The following is a 20,758-nucleotide window of genomic DNA, read 5'->3' as shown; positions in this document are numbered from 1 at the left end:
CTTCGGCGTTTCTTTTCCAGCGCAAGGACTTCCACTCAGGAAAAAAAAACAAAACAAAAACAAAAAACCAACACAACAAAACCCAACAAACCCGCAGAGACCGAACACACACACAAAAAAAGCAAGACTAATAATGAACAATCCTGTTAATCCGCTGTCCCGAGGGCTGGGGATGTGCCCCGGCTCGGGAAGTTGTAGGCTGTAGAAGTTCTGCCTCTCCCCCATGTACTGTGCTGTCTAGAGCTTGTTTCCCCCACCCTATTTTTTTGGTGCTTTATTGCTGTTATTGTTATTATCTTAATTTTTCTTCTTCATGATGTGCTGTTAGAAACCACTCCGGGACTACTCCAGCAGTAGGAAGACCGAGGAGTGGAGTGGATGAATATACCGATGAGAGATCCAGTAATCCCTGGGACAAGCATGGCTTATCATCCTTTTTTACCTCACCGGGCTCCGGACTTTGCCATGAGCGCTGTGTTGGGACACCAGCCTCCCTTCTTCCCGGCTCTGGCTTTGCCTCCCAACGGGGCGGCCGCCCTCTCCCTTCCCGGGGCTCTGGCTAAACCCATCATGGATCAGTTAGTGGGGGCTGCAGAGACTGGTATCCCGTTTTCCTCCCTGGGTCACCAGGCAGCAGCCCATCTGAGGCCTTTAAAAACTCTGGAGCCAGAAGAAGAGGTGGAAGATGATCCGAAAGTGCATCTGGAAGCCAAAGAGCTTTGGGAGCAATTCCATAAAAGAGGCACGGAGATGGTGATTACCAAATCGGGAAGGTAGGTTTGGGTCGGGGGTTCGTGCCTTTCTCCCCCCCCCCCCCTTTTTTTTTTAATTTCTTTCTCCCCCACCCCTCGGTCTCTGCACCCCACCGGGCTGCTCCAGAGCCAGGCTCTTTCACCGGCGGTTTTATCCATTAAAGCTCCTTTCACCTGGAATTCTGGCAAGTTTTAGGCAGCTGGAGATACGAGCCCACCTCGGGCACCGATCGCTGAACCGCGAACCGGCCCTGCTCCGCCTGGGCAGGGGCCAGAGGGTCCCTTCATGGTTCAGCAGCTTAATGCTTTCTGGAGGAGCCTGGTAGCAGAAAGAAAATAATTTGGGGTTGGAAAAGGAGCTGGCCTGACTTCAGCCTTGCTACACGTAGTTTTTCTCCCTTCAGAAAGAGAAAGGGGAAATAAAGGAAATACTATTTGAGAGGTGTATCGCTGCTGGTGAGGCAGGAGGGCAGATAGGCTCGGTTTATCGCTTGCTTCGCTTGTGCCTGTCTCTCCGCGGGGCTCTAGGCGTGCGTTTGTGCTGACTAATTATATCTGGACATGCACAAAAAGCTGACAAAAATACCCAGCGGTCCCGCAGCCGGAGCGGCGGGGAAGGTTTTGCAGCTCCGCGCTGCCTGTCCCTGTATTTGTATCACCTTCACGTGGGAATGAATGAACACGCACAGCGCGTCCACGGTCGGCACTGCTGCTTTTTATAGGTTTATCCCTCTGAAATCCGTCTCTATATTCGCTACACACCGATACCCCCGCTCTTTTACAACTCTACCTACTGCTGTGATGACACACGGGGAGAAAACCCCCTTCGAGGCCGGGTGTTTTTCTAAGGGACTCACTTAGAAACCTCCCAAACAATTCGCGTGTAATTTGCCAGGAGAATTACTCGAGGAAGCCACTCCTGAAAAGTCTTCTTAGATGGCCTTCAGCTGCCTTGCTGGAGCTTCACCTACTTGCAGAGCACTAGTTGCAGGCTACAGGCTCAGGGGGAAAAAAAACCAACAACCTAAGAGCAGCAAGGAGGGAAAAAAAAATAAATCCCCTCGCCCATTTTACTGCTTTCTCGAAGTTTTCTCTGTTAATTGTGGTCAAAAGTTTTTGGGTTTTTTTTTTGTGCTAAAGCCTCGGCGAGCATTGAGCACTCTTACATGCTGCAAAGTCATGTGTTTCCTTTTAAGTTGAGATTGCTGAATGCCAACCGCTCGATATAATAAACAGCAAATTTGTGGTATCCTGTTGCAGTTTCGAGCCGGACTTAGGAGCGGAGGGGAGTGGGGTTTGCAGGGAGCCCAGGCGGGTCATCACCGGGAGGCTGCAGCGCTGGAAAAGCCACGGCAGCCACCCTGCCCTCGCTGGGGGTGGTTTGGGTTTGGTTTGGGTTTAGTTTTTTTTTTTCTCCTCCTCTGCAAAGTGGGAACCCCCCCCCAACACAACTCCCCTCTCTGCTTTTCATCGGTGGACTGGGTTATAGTAATGCGGAATATTTCTTTTTCTCGGGGTGCGATCTCTTCCCATTTCTTTGTTTAGCAGGAAATAATGAGAGATCTGAGAGCCCCAGATGAGGCTTTGCTGTTTAGGAATGGCAGAGGGAAGGCGCCTGCTGTTTTCTAGGGAACACGTACCTCTCCCATCCCAGGGACCATTTTCTCCTGAAACTTTTAAGCGTTTGAGAAACCTTTCCACTGGAGGCGGGGGGGGGGGGAGCCCTTTTGCTTGGGGGGGGGTGTACACACACACACACTCGACTTTTCTGCTTCTGAGAGCTGACGCGATGGCTTGGTGGACGTGCTACCGAGATTCAGGAGCTTATTTCAACGTTGTAATTAATTTTATTTTCTCTTCCTCTTGTCTTTTTTTATTACCCCCCCCTCTCTGCCCATAGGAGAATGTTTCCTCCATTTAAAGTGAGATGCACTGGACTGGATAAAAAGGCCAAGTACATTTTATTGATGGATATTGTGGCGGCTGATGATTGTAGGTACAAATTCCATAATTCCCGGTGGATGGTAGCCGGCAAAGCTGACCCTGAAATGCCAAAGAGAATGTACATCCACCCGGACAGCCCGGCCACCGGCGAGCAATGGATGTCCAAAGTCGTCACCTTTCACAAGCTGAAGCTCACGAACAATATCTCTGACAAGCACGGATTTGTGAGTGTCTTTTACACCTTCCTTTGCCCCCCCTTCTCCCTCCCTGCCGCCTGTCCGGAGCAGGGGGTCCCAGCGGGGGGGACCCTCCCGGCAGCGCGGCGGCTGCTCGGCCGGAGCCGTTCCCGCAGCCTCCCACGGGCGGCCGAAACGCGGGGAAAAGCGGAATAAACACTCTACCTCCCCCCCCACCCCCCGCACACAGGGGACGCGCATCTGTCCGGTTTATGACATTCGTTAGGGTTTTTTTTTTTCCTGTTGCTGGGGTCAGGATTAAACACTGGAGTTTATTCTGTAACGTCTCCGTGCCATTCAGCGTTAACTTCAGAGATAAATTTCCAGCGTAGCGCAACTCGGTGTTTCTCGGAGCTGTGGTGACTTCATCTGTCTCTATATTATTTTTATTTTATTTTTTAAATAAAGTCCATCACGCTTTTTAAGCGTAGGAAAATGATATGCATATGTGTATAAAGGGCTTAAAGGCCTAAGTATGCAAACATTTAAATATATATTAATCTGGATAATGTAAAGCAAGCCCGAGTGAAAATAAACAGGGACCAAAATCAGAGGTCAAGTTGCCCATTCATGTCTATCCACTCCTTTACATTTACTGGGTGTGCAGAGATAAAAACTTACCCTAAGAGCAAAATCAAACAAACCCGCCGATAAGTGCTCGGACGGTCCTTCCACCCCCGGGAAAGCCCCCGCCTCGGAGCCGGGGGTTGCCGGTGGTGGCCGCGGCCGGGGGATCTCTAATGTGCCGACGATTGCATTTGCTGGCTGTGATTTGATTAGACGATACGGTTTTGCCTTTCGCAGAAGGCCTTAAGTGGATTTGGGGCAAGCAATTAGACCCTTAGCCGAGGCTCTCGTGGTGGTGTTGCTGCTGTAGCTGCTGCTGCTGCTTTATTTTAATTTTGAATTATTTTGGGTTTTTTGGTCCGCCTTGAAATCAAAAGACATCGCGGCCGGAGCCCAAACAGCTTCTCCCCCTCTCCTAGGAGAGCTCTGCTGGGATTTTACACCTCCCTACACACCCCCCCCTCCCCGAGAGGTCCAGCGAGAGCCTAACCCCGGCGAGCTGGAGCTGTCAGTGCTTTTTGTCGGATGCTGCAAGGCGTGTGCGTGTGTTTGGAGTGTGCTCTCGGCGGGGAGGAGGAGTGAGGGGAGGAAGGAGAGGGAAGGCAAATTAAGGAGGAGAAAGTGCCGATGGCTGGGGGAAGTGCGAGGCGGGGGTGCTGCTCCAGCTGACCGTCTTCTTTGCCCCCCTCCCCTCTCCTCTGCCCTCTTCGCTGCCCCCCTCCCCAGACCATTTTAAACTCCATGCACAAGTACCAGCCCCGGTTCCACATCGTCCGAGCCAACGATATCCTCAAGCTTCCCTACAGCACGTTCAGGACCTACGTTTTCCCGGAGACCGAATTCATCGCAGTGACCGCATACCAGAATGATAAGGTAAGGAGATTAAGAAAGGATTTGTTTTACGTGTTTTGGCTTTTAAGAGAGCTTTTACTCCGCATTGTTCCCTTAAAAATCACCCAGCCCATCCCGCTCCTCTCGCTCTCCCCCCCCCCCCCCCTTTCCCCCCAAAATCTCCTTCATCCAACTTCGGAAAGGCGCCGGGGTCGGGCACTCGCCTAATACCGACCTCGGGGAAGGCAATTAAAAGGGAGGTCGGGGAGGGGAGGGGGGGCTGTTTAGGAGTTTTTTTCGCTCGCCGGTAAGGGGAAAGGGGTAGCATGGGGTGGAGATCGCTGCTTTCAGTGTAGATTTAATCTAAGACGCATCAGGAGGAAAAAAAAAAAAAGAATCGGCTCGGTGTGTCGAAAGGCAGAGGGGGGAGAGCAGCGGGGCTGGAGATTTTGTAATTCTTCCTGGCCTTTGTGCTGTTTTAGCTCCTTTAACAGCAATTGGCAATAAGGCTGGAGCGCCCGTCTGGTTCCTATTATTATTATATTATGATTTTTTTTTTTTGCATCCTGCAGTGTTTTATTATTTTTTGTGGTGCAGAAATATGCTCTGATCAGAGAGGGGTATCTCGCTTGAATTTAGCTGGAAGGTCTGAAAGAGCCAGTGTGAGAAAGTTTTGCAGCGCTTGCAGACGCTGTGTTTGGATTTCTGCTGGTTTATTGTCGCTTACGATGAAGGTGGTATATTTGGGAGAGTGGCAAATGGTGGATTTACGATAATTAAGTTAAGTGGAAGGAAGCGAAGGAGCCAAAAAAGAGGCTTTGGGGTTTTTTTTTCTGTCTATAAGTTAGAACTTCGCGTGCGTTAAGCGCAGGGGGTCTGGATGTGCAGCGCCCGTTCGCTGCAGCTTCCCCGTGCCTCTCTCTGCCCCCTCGTATCCTTAAATATTAAAAATTAAGGGGTGAAGTGTGTGTGGGGGGGTGTCCTGCACCCCTCGATTACCAAAAAGCCTCTTGTCCCTCGGGGCTCGGGCTATTTTCCTCTGCGTCCGGGAGCTTGCAAGGAAACGGGGGGGAAAAAAAAAAAACCAAACCCGTATGTAACAGAGAGTAGACTTTGCTTCGGGACTTATCAGCAGGGCTGTTCGCCGCGGTCTGTCAGCTGGGGCCGGCTTGGTTGAAGGACAGAAATGAGCATATTTTAGCTGATTGCCATGAAATCCGCTGGAAAGCGGCGGGAGCCCTCGGCTCCGGCGCTCGCCGGCAGGTCCGAAGGCACAGCCAGGATCACCTGAGTTAAAAACCACTGCTGGGTTTTAGCACTGGCTTTTCCTGCTCGTTCTTCATCCCGCGTGTGCGGGACAGACAGACGGACGGACGCGGGAGCCGGGGCCGGCCCTGCCCCGCACGCAGGGGTTTTGCTTTTCCGGGTCCTGCTCTCAAATTAGAGGCTTGCGGCGCCTCCAGCCCCGTGCGGGAGCGGAGCGGTGGGCAGGCGACACCCCCGCATCCCGTTACAGCGAGGGCAGCCCCTGCCCGGGCTTTGAATCCTCCTCCGCGCATCGTACGCGCAACGGACGGGGAGGTGTGGGGTTGTCCGCACCGCCCCCCCCCTTCCCTCCAAACGCGGGAAGAAACAGTGATTCCCAGTGATAATCTGGATCCCGAGGAAAGCCCCAAACATTCATCAAAAAACTTATACACCCCCCACCCCAAATCAACTGGCTCCTGCCCCCCCCGGCGCCCCAGCACACACGGAGCATAATGCGATTATAGAAAGTATTTTATTATAGCAAGGGGGTGGGTATGATTCCTTTGCGGTTTAATTACGGCATTTAAAGAGTTTTAAGCGCAGGCATAACTTGCATGGATCGCATTGCACGGCTAAATTAATGCCGATGCGGTGGCAACAAGACGGGGCTCTTTCATTGCCATCGCCGGCCGGGGGCACTGGGTGCGAGCTTGCCTCCAAACCGGCTCGGGAAAAGGCAGAGATTCACCCCAAAACCAGGGACCTTTGCCCCCTGCCCTGTCCTACTCCTGCTGCCGTCCTGCTGGTGCTGGGAGAACTGGGGAGAGGGTTGTTGGGTTTTTTGGATGTTGTTTTTTAATACAAAATCTCCTTATTTCTGCCCCAACCCCCTGCCTATTTTTTTTTTCTCCATCCTATAGATCACTCAATTAAAAATTGACAACAATCCCTTTGCCAAAGGTTTTCGGGACACCGGGAATGGAAGGAGGGAAAAAAGGTGAGTCTGGAAAGATTATACATATATAGGTACCTCGTTTGTTTTTTGTGTGTAAAGCTCATAATGTGAGCGGAGGTCAAAATCGCCTCACCTTGCCTCCAAACCACACTTCCCCCCGCCAAAATTCATAAGAGTCTTGTCATTAATAACACCAAACCGATTGCATGGGAATTCTTTCCTGCTTTCCACGTGTATTTTTTGCATCGCAGGGGGTGGCTGGCCAAAGGGATGTTGGTATATTAAGCAATTATCACCGGAGAAAGAGGTTTCCCTTAACATTTTGAGAGGAATATTACATTATAGTGTGTGTCTGGGACTGGGAAAGAGGGCGAAGTGAAGGCAGAGCTGGTCGCTGGCTGCATCTCCTCTGGCATTTTCCCGGGGACTGTATCGAAAAGACTAAAAATGTGGAGGAGAAACATATAAATAAGCTCTTTGGACAGAGGTGTCTTGTGAATATGGAAGTGATTAATGACAGAAGATTCTTTATTTGTACCAAAAGCAGCAGGACAGAGTTCGTGCCTCAGGTAGACAGAGGGACTTGTTTTAATGGCACTCGTGGTTTTTATTTTTAATATTGGAGAAAATAGAGAAGGGATGGGGTTTTCTCTTTGATGGGGGATACATCTTTGTTTTGTTTTGTTGCAGCAGACAGGTTATTTTAGCCATTTGCACTCGGGTTTAGATAATGAATAAATCTGTTCCTCTTTTTTTTTAACCGAAAAAAAAAGGGGGGGGGGAGGTAATGTAAAACAAGAGGCCTTCTCCCTGCCCAGCACACACACACACACATACACGCCAGCTCCTCTTGTCCATCAGCATGAAAATAAAGCCAACGCTGGAGCCACAGGACGGAAATTATTTCTAATTTCTCTCTAAATATAAATAGATTTTTACTCCGGGTTAATTGTTGGTGAAAAAGATTACATAAAGTGCCTAACAAAATAACCACTTCCTAGCAATCTTAGCAACCATTAAGATGGCTCATATCTCTGGAACATCCTCGTGTTTTAAAAGCTAATCTCCAGGGAATGCTTCCCTCTCTCTCCTCCGCCCCTTGTCTTTAATATCTGCCCTTGCTGAGGAGCTGCTCACCGCTTCCAAGAAATCTCCTCTCCTTAGCAGCCAAGTCCTCCCCCCTCGGGGGGACCTTGGCTTTTAAGTCCCCTGCCACAGCCATCTCCAAATAGGAAACCCAGAAGGGGCTGGGGAAGGGATGGGGGTCCCGGGGGGGACGCCGGGGGGGGTGCTGGGGGGGTGCCGGGGTCCGCTCGCCCAGCGGGTGCCTGTGCCCGCAGGAAGCAGCTGACCCTGCAGTCCATGCGGGTGTATGACGAGAGGCAGAAGAAGGAAAACCCAACCTCGGACGAGTCGTCCAACGAGCAGACGGCCTTCAAGTGCTTCGCCCAGTCCTCCTGCCCCGCCGTGCCCGCCGTCGGCACCTCCAGCCTCAAAGGTGAGAGCTGCGGCCCCCAGACCCACTCCCCACTCCCCCGGGGAGAGCCTGGGTGCCTGCTCTGCACGGGGATGGATCCTGGCCTGCACCACTGCCCTCCAGCACTGGCCAGCCTGCCCGCCTGCCTGCCTTCCTTCATCTTTCCTTCTTTTCTCTTGTCTCTGTTTTCTTTCTTTGCTCTCTCCTCTCTTTCCTCTTGCATCTTTATCCTCTTGATATAGTTTCTTTTCCCCTCCCTCTCTGTCCTTCTTGCTCTTTTAATCTTTTTCTTTCCCTCCTTCCTTTTTTCTTTCCCTCCTTCCTTTTTTCTTTCCCTCTCTCCCTCTTTTTCTCTCTCTTCCTCCCTCCCTGCCCGGCCTCCCTCTCCTCCCGCTGCACATTCATTCCTCCCCTCCTTGGTTCAGAAAGGAGCCAGCTCCGAGTCAAGGGAGCAAAGACAGACCACGGGGCAAAAGTTCAAAACTGGAGTCACTCCATTAATATTCCTCTCTGAATCTGTTATTAGAGGAAGGATCTTTCCCCTGGATACAGTCCCGAACTTTGTTATAGAAAAGTCACCCTCGGTTTCTCTCCGTGCGGGGCTGGGAGCTGTCTGCAGCTCTCCCACATGTATTCATCCATCCAGGGGCGGGGGGTGTGGGGGGAGGAGGAAACAACCTCTTTTTTGTTGTTGCTTTACTCGTTTGTTTAAAGTCCTGCCGAGCTGAGGGGAGGGGACCCGAAAAGCAAACCAGAGCTTCGCACCTGGGGCGCTGAAATTAGGAGACGAAGTGCAGAGGAATCCGGCGAAGCCGTGCATGCGTTCGGGGAGGAGGAAGGGGGGGTTCAGGGGGTGATGGAGACGGGGCGGGGGGAGAGTGTGTGTTCAAAGTAAACTTCTCCCAAAGTTCTGAGGAGACACATCCCCAAGGCCCTCCAGCCCCGCCGGCAGCACGCTGCCATGGCTGCCGCGGCCGGGGGAGGGGCTCTCCGGGGGGTCCCCGCTGCCCCGGGCCGCGCCGGCGGAGCGGAGCCGCTGGCCCCGGGCCCGCCCGGCCGAGGGGTCCCCGCTGCCCCGGGCCGCCGCTTTCTTCCGCAGCCGCTTTTGCTGCGCTCTGTAAAAACTCGGGTTGGCTTGGATGGGGCGGGCGGTGGGAGCCGGGTGTGTAGGTGCGTGCATTATTATTATTATTAATAACAGTAGTAATAATAAAACAATAATAAAAAAGGAAGGATTTACATTTGACTCTGGCCGGCCGGGAAGCCCCTCTGCCCCCTCTCCCAGCCCGGCGGGTATTTAGGGACGTGCGGTGCCGGATCCCAGCCCCGGGGCTCCCTTTGTCTTGCAGATCTCTGTCCCAGCGAGGCAGACAGCGATGCAGACAGCAAGGACGAGCCTTTGCTAGAAGCCAGCGAATCGGGCAAAATCAGCACGACCACCGCCACCACCCCAGCGCCGGCCGGCTCCGCCGCGGCCGCGGGAGACGACCCCCGGGAGAAGGGGGGCAGCCCCTCCAAAAGCCATTTTTTCCCCGGTGATTCGACGGGGAGTCGGAGCCGAGAGAGGACGGAGAAAGCCCCCCCGGACTCCCGGCATAGCCCGGCTACTATCTCTTCCAGCACCCGGGGGGGAAGCTTGAGCGGCGAGGAACTAAAAAGCCCCCTCAGAGATGGCCCTAAAGTAGACGAGAACCGGCTGCTGGGTAAAGAGCCCTTCGCCCCCCTCACGGTTCAGACCGACAGCACGGCCCACCTGAGCCAGGGACACCTGCAGAACCTCGGCTTCCCCCCCGCCCTGGCCGGCCAGCAGTTCTTCAACCCGCTGGGAAACGGGCACCCACTGCTACTGCACCCCGGGCAGTTCGCCATGGGGGGGGCATTCTCTGGTATGGCCGCGGGGATGGGCCCCCTGCTCGCCACCGTCTCCGGAGCATCCGCCGGTGTCTCAGGTCTGGACAACACGGTCATGGCCACGGCGGCGGCACAGGGACTCTCAGGAGCATCGGCGGCTGCTTTGCCTTTCCACCTGCAGCAGCACGTCCTGGCTTCCCAGGTACCACAACCCCCGTCCCCGCGCTGCCCCTCCGTCCCGGGGGAACGCTGACCCCCCGCCCGGGGGACGGGTGTGGGGCTGGGTGGCCCCTTATCCCATTTCACCCGCGTTGGGCCACGATCCCACCCCCACCCCAGTGGGAGGGGGGCCGTGCAGGGCTGAGTCTGCCTCGAGGGGGGTCGGGGTGGTGGGACCGGGGGGACAGGTCTTCATCCCCTCCCGTGGGCAGCAGCAGCTTGGCTGCTGTCAGCTCTCCCACTGGCGTGTGCGTGGGAGGGGAGGGTGTGCTGGCGTGGGGGTGCCGTGGAACATCCCCCGCGAGGTGGGGGGGGCGTGCAGGCCGGTAACCCTTTCCTTTCTCTCTCCCCACCCCAGGGCCTGGCCATGTCTCCCTTCGGAAGCCTCTTCCCCTACCCCTACACCTACATGGCGGCCGCGGCCGCCGCCTCCAGCGCGGCCTCCAGCTCGGTGCACCGGCACCCCTTCCTCAACGCCGTGCGGCCGCGGCTCCGCTACAGCCCCTACCCGCTGCCCGTCCCGCTGCCCGACGGCAGCGGTCTCCTCACCACCGCCCTGCCCGGCCTGGCCACCAGCTCTGGCGAGGGCAAGGCGGGTGGCTTGACCACCAGCCCTGGCTCCGTGCCCCTGGACTCCGCCTCGGACCTCACCAGCCGCTCGTCCACCCTCTCCTCCGGTTCCGTCTCCCTCTCCCCCAAACTGGGTGCGGACAAGGAGGCGGCCACCAGTGAACTTCAAAACATCCAGCGCCTGGTCAGTGGGCTTGATCCCAAGCAGGACAGATCCCGCAGCGGCTCCCCGTAACCCCCCCGGCTTCCGGGACCTCATTTCAAATCAGTCTCGCAGTGCACTTTGTTTGACAGAAACCACATCCTCCACCCCGCGAGTTGGTTGGTTTTGTGTTTGGTTGGTTGTTTGGTGTTTTTTTGTTGTGTTTTTTTTTTTAAAACCCACCTCTTTTATTTTGGTTTTTCTTCCCCTTTCTGTGTTTTGTTTTTTTTTTTAATATCCAATCCCCCGGCGTTGTGTGCGCGCTTATCCACAACAAGGTATCTGGCGAAGCAGGGGAGGGTTGAGGGGATGTGGAGAGGGTCGGGGATGGGGGAGCAGAGCCGGGGTGGGAGAGCTGGGTCGGAGGCTGCTCGCAGGGAGCAGGCTGGCCGGCCAGGGTCACCGGCGGGGTTGTGGCATCCTCCTCTCTCTTTTTTTTTTTTTTTTTTTTTAAACTGTGTAAAAAAAAAAAAAAAAAAGAAAAAAAAAGAAAAAAAAAAGGGAAAAAACCCACCTAAAAGCAAAAATAAAACAAAAAAATCAAACAAACGTATGAATAAAAATTAAGTAAGAGAAGTGATTTTTTTTTTTTCTTTCCGAAAGAAAAGTGTGTAAGTAACTTGCATATCGGTTCTTCAACAGTTGTTTCCTGAGCGGGTTGTTAATGACAACCCCCTTAGTCGATATTAAGGGAAGCTGTGTGTTTAAAATATTATTGTGATGTCTGAGAGCCAGTCGGTGGCTTTTTTGCATGTTCCATAGTAGTCTGCTTTTTTTTGGGGTGGGATGGGGTGGTATTTTTTTTATTTCGGTGGGGTTTTGTTGTTTATTTTTAATGCTTGTTTCAAATCCCAGGGAAAAATTATTATTAATAATAATAAAAACAAAAATAAGACCCTCGTCCCTCTACCTTAAACATCCTCCCTGTAGCAACAACAATAAGAAGTGTAGTTGGAAAGAAAAAAAAGTGAATTTATTTTATCTAAAAACCTCTGTAGCTTGACTGTAGGTTTATCACAGCTTTCCCTCTTTAATTGTATATGCAATAACAAGGTTTAAACATACTGAGAAGAAGAAAAGAGCGGACACTATTATTAAAACAAAGTATTTATGTAATTATTTGATAACTCTTGTAAATACGTGGAATATGAATACTCGAAATTAAACTTTAATTTATTGACATTGTACATATCTCTGTAAATACGACTGCAGCTGTCTTTTTTTTTTTCCCTTCTGTTTTTATTTTTAGTCGTTTTCATTTCAAGTCCATAATTCCTTTAAACATACACCCCGACCCAGAGGAGAAATACCCCCGTTTCTGAGGGCTAGCTTTTAAATCGGAGTTCACCCCAGAAAACCTGACCTTGTCCTTTTGTACAAGAGGCAAAGCAGAAATAAATAATAAAAAAAAATTAATCAAAGAACTTTAAAAAAAATCGAGAAAAAGAAAAAAGTAATGTGCCATGGTAGTTTTTAATTCTCTTTTTTTTTTTTCAGTGTTCAAAGTGCTACTTTCCGTATAAAATGTCAACAACAACAAAATTATATACGTTAACACATGACAACAGGCTTCTCCAGTGGCTTGAGAGAAAAAAAGAAAGATGAAGAGTCTAGGATTTTCTTTACTTTGTATTATTTTTTCCCCACTTCCTTGGTGTGTCAAAAAAACCAACCCCACGATGGAGTTTTACTACTGTGCTTATTGTTGTCTTTGTTTGAGTGAGTGCATATTTTCTTGGCTTGAAAGTCAGGTGCTCAGAGCTGGTTCAAAGGAAAAAAAAAATATGAAGGTATATTTTGTGTTATATAAATGTTGAGAACTTCTTGATTTTTTTTTTCTGTAATTTTTTTTTTTGGTCCCTTTTAAAAGTCACTGAAGTTTCAATAAATTTTTATTGAAATGTCTTGGGCGTACTGTGAAATGCCTTCACCCCAACCCTCCCAAAAGCGCCTGGGAGGATGGAGGGGTTGAAAGATATATATCCCTCCTCTGCCTTTCTCCTCCATCCCCCATCCCCTTCCCGATATTAAGATATTTCTCCTGGAAGGAGCTAGCAGGAACCAGTCGGGATGGTGTCATTTGAATTGTTGGGGGGGGTGAAGTACGAGTTTTAAGCTGTTTAATGTTACCTTTTCCCTCTTCATCCCTCTCGCTTTTAAAGTCGAGCCAGAGGCTACCAAAGTCACCTCTTTTAATAGAACGATATTAAGTGGCGTTTGAAAAGTTAATGAGAAAGGCTCAGCTAGGCTTTTTATCTGTCATAAATTAATAACGCAAAAGTGAAGAATTAGAGAATAGAGCGGTTAAATTTTAATGCAGAGCCCTCCTCCAAAGTTTCCAGGTAAAGCGCTCAGGAGATGAGAGTGCTTCTGGGCTCGTTTTCCCTCCCGGACTCCGGGCAGAGGAATTGGCTTTTCCAGTTAGTTATCACCTGGAAATACATAGGGGGTTTTTTGTTTTCTCTTTTCCCCCCTCCCTCGGAATCGCCCCCTCTTGCCCTTGGGCTGATTATATGTTCGAGATTAAGCTAGAAAATAGCTGAAACGGGGACAAGGCATCCAGGCTGGACCGGTGGCCTGGGAGGTCACCCAGAAGAGAACTAAGGAGAACTGGCAGCCCCTGCCTGTACTTTTGCCAGTCCATGAGCACATCCTTTAGCAGCACATATATATTTTTCCTTGTTAAAGGGATTTTTTTCCCCTCCTCCCTTCAACAGTTAGTCGCCCGTGTATTGGAAAATGATTCATCCTCCGCCAGTAATAAATATTATAAGGATGTACTTTCCAGCCTGTATCCTGTTTTATACGCTGCCTGTCCCTCGGCCCCCAGCTCCTGCCCCGGCGAGATAGAGAGGTTCAGTGGGTGAAAGTGGCCATAAAGCTTTTTTTCTTCCCCCCCCGCCCCGATTTTTTAACAAGTCCCCAACGGGACACAGCCTCCCCGCCCCCGCACATCAAACCCTGCTCAGGTCCCCTTCATGGGGGGACGGGACCCTTCCCATTTCAGCTTGAGGGGTGGTGGAGGTGGGTGTGTTTTAAACCCACGGTGCTAGCAGCGGGGGAAAGGTTTGGGCTGAGCAGGAGGTTTTTTCTCTCCCTCTTTCCCCACTCTCCGGTGGCCCAAGGTGATGGCTGCTGGAAATGTCACTTTTAGCTGACGCTCCTCTGAGCTGGCCTGGGCAACGTGGGGCTTTTAGGGGTGAGAGGTGGTGTCGGGTGTGGTAAAAGAAATTAAAAAAAAAACCCCAAACCCATAAAAACCCAGAAAAACCCACACCGAGACACCGGCAGCGGCTGCAGGCAGCCAGCCTTTGGGCTGCAGCTCCACAACACGGTTTCCACGCAGATCCCCTTCGCGGGTGGGAGCTGAGGCTGCTCTGGTGGGGGTCAGAGGCAGCGCGGGGGCACCTTCCCCTGTGTTACCCCCCGCCCCCCGCTCTCATTTACTTGGCTGCAGAAATGATGGGGGAACTCTATTTATTCCCCTCTCCCCCTCCTAAGCTGCTTGGTCCCCCAAATCTCTCTCATACAGAAAGAGCGCTGTTACGATCTGTGCCGGGGGCAGAATTTTCATAGTTGGCGAGGAAACTCGCTGCTGATGTTTAAAGGACAGCAACCCACCCCCCCGGCCCCCCACCCTCCTTTTCCTGCAGGCCCAGGAGCCCGGTAGCCGCTCCGCAGGCCCGGCGGGCACAGCCAGCCCCGGGGCGCCGCAAAACCGGAGGTCACGCTTTATTTATTATTATTTTTTAAGGCTGAGGGTGCAGCCTGATTGATTTAACTCCCCCCGCCCCCCCCGCCTTCCACGGGCCTAATGCTGACCTCCCCCTCTCCATGCCCTTGCAAAAGAAATCCGTGTAGCGCAGGTGTAACTCTGACTTGCAAATGGCTTTATCTCTTGTGTATCTTATTTGTATATAGTAACGTTAATGAGTAACTCTTGTGGCGCTGGGGGAAGGAGGTAAACAGCGAGCAATCGCTCCGGATTATCCTGTCTATTACTCACCTGGCGCCTGTCTTGATATCCTCAATGGTTTTATGGCTGATGCAGGCGACCCGGCGCTGGGGAAGGGGGGGGTCCGGCGGCGGGGGGGTTCGGCGGTGGTGGGGGGGTCCTGTGGGGCACCGGCGCCACCTCCCGGGCAGCGCGAGCAGTGCGGAGCGGCCCCCGAAGGGACCCACGGCCCGTGGGAGGGCGGCACGGCACCCACCGGGTGGGATTGCCTGGCTCCGAGGGGGGGGAGCGAGCCGGCGTCCCTACCCCCTGACCCCCAACTCCACCTCGATCCACGGGCCGGAGCTGGCCGCAGGTTTTGCTGGGAGCCGAGCCGGGTTTTACCCACGGGAGTTTTACTCCCGAGTCCAAATCGCTGGGAAAGCGGAGCTGGGGTCGCACCACCGCCGCCCCCCCCCGGTGGGCGGGGGGACACCCACCACCACGTCCCCCGACACCCCTTCGAGGCCCGGCGGTGCGGCCACCCGCCGCCGTCCTACCGGCCCGCTCGGCCCACGCTCCGCTATTAGTTAATTATTGATTGATTACAAGTGAAAATTTATGACCCTCTCCCCCCCCCGGCCCGCTGGCCCCCTCGCACGCACACACGCTCCGCAAACACTCCGAGGGAGGAGGCGGAGTGTTGTTTTTGGCCTTGACAGCTTCCAGGAATATGAAATATTTAAGCCCTTCGGTCGATCTCCCGTACCCTGGCGGCCTTTTTTTTTCCTTTTTTTTTCTTTTTTTCTTCTTATTTTTTTATTTTTTTTTTTCTCTTCTCCCTTTCATGTCCCGGCTCGGGGGGGGTGATGTCCCACGGCGGCCGGGCCCCCTCCCCGCACACAGCCGGCGTGCGGGCTCGGAGCACGCCAGGCCTCGCAGATCAAAGGGACCTCTCCGGCCTCCGCACAAGGAGGGGGGAAAAAAAGAAAAAAGGTTGATTTCTTTAACGATTGTTGGTAAAAGTCTTGGAAGCGGGGACCATCCCGCCTCCTCCCTCGCCCCGGGCTGCAGGATCGCACCGGGAAACGATTTTGGGAAGGCAGAGAGAGGGCTCGGGAGAAGGGAAGGGGGGGGGGGAATAGAAAAAAAAGGGGAAAAGAATAAAAATAGAGGAGTTGCTTGAAACTCAGCAGCCGTGCGTCTGCAGGAGCTCGCACAGCCGTCCCGGGTGGGAGGCCGAGCCGCGGGGTCTGCGCGCCACGGGTGGGCTGCGGGGCCCGCTCCGATCGTGCGTCCCCCAAAATGCGCCCGCAGGAGCGGGGCCAAGGCGAACCCCAAGACTCGCCGTGTGCCCGTGCGGGGGGCGCAGGCAGGGCGCACCCCCCGCCCCGTTTCAGCAGCTCCTGCTGCCGGGAAGCCCGGTGCGAGAGGCGCTGCGAACCGGTCACCGGAGCGCGCTGCTCCACGCACGGACACTCAGCCAGGGCTGAGCGACGGACGGACGGACGGACCGGTTGTTTGTTGTCTCGGGGGGGTAAACGGTCTGAGGCGGCGGTTGCCTTGAGGCGCTGGTGCTTGACACGGAGGAGGGGAGCAGCCGTGGCACCCCCACGGGGGGACACCCCCCCCGCCCCTCTCTGCCCTCCCGCTCCCTGTCACCCCGGCCCCGCGGGGCGCGGGGGCAGCCGGCCGGGAGGATCCCTGCTGAGTGATACGTGGGGGTAGTTTGGGGGTTTTGTTGGGTGTTATTGAGTTTTCTTTATTTTATATTTTTAATTCCCCCCGCCAGCCAGCCCCAAATTTCCCAGGTGCTTCTCCCCAAACTCCGCATCATTAATGAACAATTAAGGCGTGTAAAAACACGGCGAGGCGAAGCCCTTAGCTCGAAGTGGCCGTTCAAGGCATTTCTTGTAGCCCCGGCTCCAGCTCCTCGCCCCGACGTGGGGGCTGCGGAGGGTCACCCCCCGGCTGCGGGGCTCTGCGGGGCTGAGCCTTCCCCCTCCTCCCCCTCCTTTGCCCCCGTTCCTCCTTGGGAGCTCCGACCGCAGTCGACCCGCAAACACCACCTTGAGCTTTTCGCTTTTCTAATCCACTCCTTTATTTTATTTTTTTTAATTATTTGATTATGCTGGAGAAGATATTTATTTTTGGTTTGTTTTTTTTTTTTTTAAACGCTCTCAGCCGAAACAGAGTTCCACCTCGAGCGCAGGTAACCGCGGCCATAATTCCTGCAGAATTTCACGTTGGTCTCACTAAACTTACCTTCCCCGCCGCTCCCTTCTTAGAGAAGGACGCTTTTCACCATGGCATTGAAAAAAAAAAAAAAAAAAAGAAAAAGGAAAGAAAACCCACTCTGATAGCCAGCGGGCTGGGCTGTGCGGGGCCCGAGCCGACCCCACGGACACCCCGACCCCCTCCCCTTCGGCTCCTTTCCGAAGTCCTTTCAAGCTTTATTTCCTTGCAAGCCTCCAAACCGCCACTTAGAAAATAAAGTTAACAAGGAATGTAGCCCGATAGAAAAAAACAGTGGTGCTTTTTCCCCCAAATCTGCTCCTTCCAGTGAAGGTACGAGCGGAGCGGCTCGGGGGAAGGGGGGGGACTTGGGGTGGGGGGGTCCGGGTTGGGGCACCCCACCGACTGGACTGAAGGACGGGTGAAATGAGGAGCCTTTCTCAGGGCCGGGGAAGCGGCAGGGAGGGACCTGGAAGGGTTTCCTCCAAGTTTTTGTGCAAAACGTGGAGTCACCTTGCTGGTCCCTCCGCGGGGAAGGGGCTCCCTCCGCCGCAGTCCCCCGCGGCCGCGCTGCCCGATTGCGCTCCTTGGGGAATCGGGCAATCGCGATCATGCGGCAGGATTATTTCCCTTCTGCCGTGCAACTTTTCCTCGGCGCTCTGGCATTTATTTTTGACAAGTTTATTGAAAATTATTATTATTATATTTTGTTTTTCAGCTCTCCCTTGCTGTCCATTCGTGGCCTTCCCCGTGGAATTTTGAGGGACGCTTTTTTAACTCGTCCGCTCTCCGGAGTGCTATTTCAGCCGGTTTTAATTTCTCCCGACTCCCAGTTGAAAAAAAAAAAAAGAGAGAAACACTCCCTCTACCCCAACCTCAAATACAAATATCAGGCAAATATAAGGAGGCTCCCGCATCTCCGCTTGCTGGAGCGGGTGGGGGCGTAGGGGCTACTCCTAGGAAAAGTGAAAAGCTTGTTTTAATGGGCGGTCATCGCTAAATCTCACCTTAGGGCCAAAACGACTGGCGACCCATTGCCCTCCTTACGATGTATTTATTTGTCTCGGTGGCACCAGCCGTCAGTCATTAGCGGGGGGATAACCCGAGAGCCGCACCGCGGCGGTGGCGGTGGTCTTCGGGCTCGCTGCTTTGTTTTAAATACGATTTCTCAACAGGAACCCGTCCAGAGGAGGAGGAGGAATAGTCTGTCCTGGGAGAACTCCTGGGTGAAACACGGGGGGAACACGCGTGGGAGCGCGGCGAGCGACGAGCCCTCCGAAAACCGCGGCTGGTTCGGTCTGAGAAAGCGGGGCTTCGCTTTGCACCCCGAAGGCTTTGCTCCCGGGAAAAGCGGCGCCGGGGCCAGCAGGGACTTTATTTAATGACCCCGGCGATTTATTTTTATTTTTTTCCCCCCAATATTCTTAACAATTACGGAGGGATTAAAAGCCAACCAAAGCAGCCCAACTTGCGACCGCAGCCGCCCGAGCCCGCGGGCAGCCGGCCGAGCTGCCGCCGCCCCCGGCCCGGCGGCGATCGGTGCGTGCGGGCGGGCAGCCCCGCACCCGTTCCTGCGATTACAGCTAGACCCTGCGCACAGCTCCAGAGCCTCTCCGTGGCTGTATATTACTTTATTTAGATACAGAGCTCTCCGTACGTAAGACGTAGAAAGCGCTGAGCAGCTTTACGTGTTCCAACTGCTCGTACAGCTCAAATAAATACCTAGGTAGTGGTGTCGTTATATGAAGCTGATGTGACGAGGTGAGGCTGTGCGCGCATTCCTCTCGCTTTGCACGGGAGGTGTGCGGTGTGGGACAGCGGGCACGGCGTGCCCCGGCCCCCGCAGCCCCTGGCCCGGCTTTCCCAGGCTCTGTCCCGCCTGGCCGAGCACGGCCGTAGTCCTGGGCTGGGGCCGAGGGGGGTCTAACTTGTGTTCAGTGTCTGGGTCAGCTTTGCGTTATCTTCGCTATCGCGTGTTCTGGGTAAATTCAACTCCCCTTTTCCAGCCGGCTCTCTGGTTTGTTCCCTCTGCCAAATATTTAACCGGGGGCGGGGAAGAGAGATAAAACATACATTTCATCCTCCTTTTTTTCCCCAACCCCGCATCGCGGCGGCTCCAAATTTCTGCTGTCAGGAGGATGGACGGACGGGGTGAGAATGCTCCCCCTGCGCCCGGCTGGGCCCCGGGGGCAGCCCCGGGCATGGGGCAGAGCAACGCAGGGAAGGGAGCAGCCCCACCCCCGCCCCACGCCTCCTTCCATCCCGAAATCCCGAAATCGGGAAAACCTGAAAGGAGAGAATCATGAAATCGTGGCAGCAGGCAGGACCTGGCGGTCCTGGAGGAGGAGAGGAGGGTGCCTTGCTGCTTGGGGCTGGCCCCCGCGCCGGGGGTCGCCTTTGGTTCCCGCGCCCGCGCCCGCTCCCGTTCCCGCGCCCGGTGGCGCCGCTTCAGCCGCTCCTGCAGCGCCACCTGGTGGGCGCGGCGCGGCAGCACGGGCAGGCCTCGGTTCCGGGGGGTCCCGCCGCCCGGGAAGCGTCTCCCCCCAGGCTGGCAAAGGGGAAGGGGGCAGCGGCGGGGGCGTTGTGCAGGGGACCCCTGAGTGCCCGGGTATGAGAGACGCTGGGGATGCAAGTAGCAGCATTAAAGAGGAAAAAGATACGAATGGAAGGTGTTTCTCCTTCAGAGCCTGAGAAATTGGATATTAGGAAAAATTTCTTTACTGAGAGTGGTCAAGCATTGGAACAGGCTGCCCAGGGGGGTGGTGGGGTCACCATCACTGGAGGCGTTCAAGACACGTGTAGACGTGGCACTTGGGGACATGGTTTAGTGGGCTTGGCGGTGTTGGGTTGGTGGTTGGACTTGATGATCTTGGAGGTCTTTTCCAACCTTAATGATTCTGTGATTCTGTGAAAGAAGGGCCTCGTCTGGAAATTTGCGTGCCCACCCCCCTCTCCTGTTTGCTTATAATCATGGAGGGGGAGCTGAGAGCACGTGTGCAAGTCTGCCATCAACACCGACGTGCCGGCTCCCGGTGATTTCAGCAAATTAACTCCGAACGAGAACCCCGGTGCCGGGCGTTCATAGGAAAGTGGCATTAGGCCTGGCATTTTTGCAGAAAACCTCCCCAGGTTTTGCAGGTGTGTGTGTGTAGCTGCGCTCAGAGCCGGTGGGCTCTTAAAATGAATCGTCGCCCCCCCCGCCCAGCTGCACCCGTGGGCTGGTTTGCACGGCGCGAGGCCTGCGTTGCTTTCTGTTGTTACTCGCATGTACTGAGCTGTTTTGTTTCCATGTTTTCATCTTTTCTCATATGCTAGCTTCACCGCTTGCTCACTCATACGCACTTACAAATGCACGCGTGCACAAAAATAATCTCTTTACATTTAGTTATATTCATACTCTTCCTGTTTGTCTTACGCTATTTGCTCTCTTACACCCCCCCCCAGCTATTCTTCACAAGCAGTTAGTCATCTTATGTCCTTATTTCTGTTTTCTCCCTCATCACAGGCTATTCTGCACCAGAAAACTGCCTTTTCGCATGAAACACTGCTCTGGGCCAGAGATCAACTTGCTTTGGTGGAACCCGGGGGCACTAAAATGTGAGAACAAGGATGTAAAAGCAGGAAGACATGCATCAAACTTCAGGGTAAACAATGGGAATGATATTGATTGCCTTTTAATGTGCAGTGGTCACACAATGGGGAAGAAAACCTTCCCAGGGGAAGAAAAAAAAAAAAGA

The 20,758-nt window shown here is 53.7% G+C and overlaps 1 protein-coding gene across 1 annotated transcript; it reads left to right on the top strand.

Moving 5' to 3' along the window:
• Positions 1-378: 378 nt before the first annotated feature.
• TBX3 (T-box transcription factor 3) lies at positions 379-13,043 on the top strand (the record flags this gene model as incomplete). The annotated part of the gene is made up of 7 exons (XM_082007610.1): positions 379-773; positions 2,653-2,920; positions 4,226-4,372; positions 6,499-6,575; positions 7,874-8,031; positions 9,360-10,063; positions 10,439-13,043. 7 exons carry the CDS (start codon positions 379-381, stop codon positions 10,883-10,885), a joined length of 2,196 nt encoding a protein of 731 aa, XP_081863736.1. The 3' UTR covers positions 10,886-13,043.
• Positions 13,044-20,758: the final 7,715 nt, after the last annotated feature.

Source organism: Phaethon aethereus, assembly GCF_964289735.1.
Source record: "Phaethon aethereus genome assembly, chromosome: 17".
NCBI classification, from domain to species: Eukaryota; Metazoa; Chordata; class Aves; order Phaethontiformes; family Phaethontidae; genus Phaethon; species Phaethon aethereus.
This window is presented reverse-complemented; position numbering and strand designations above follow the sequence as displayed.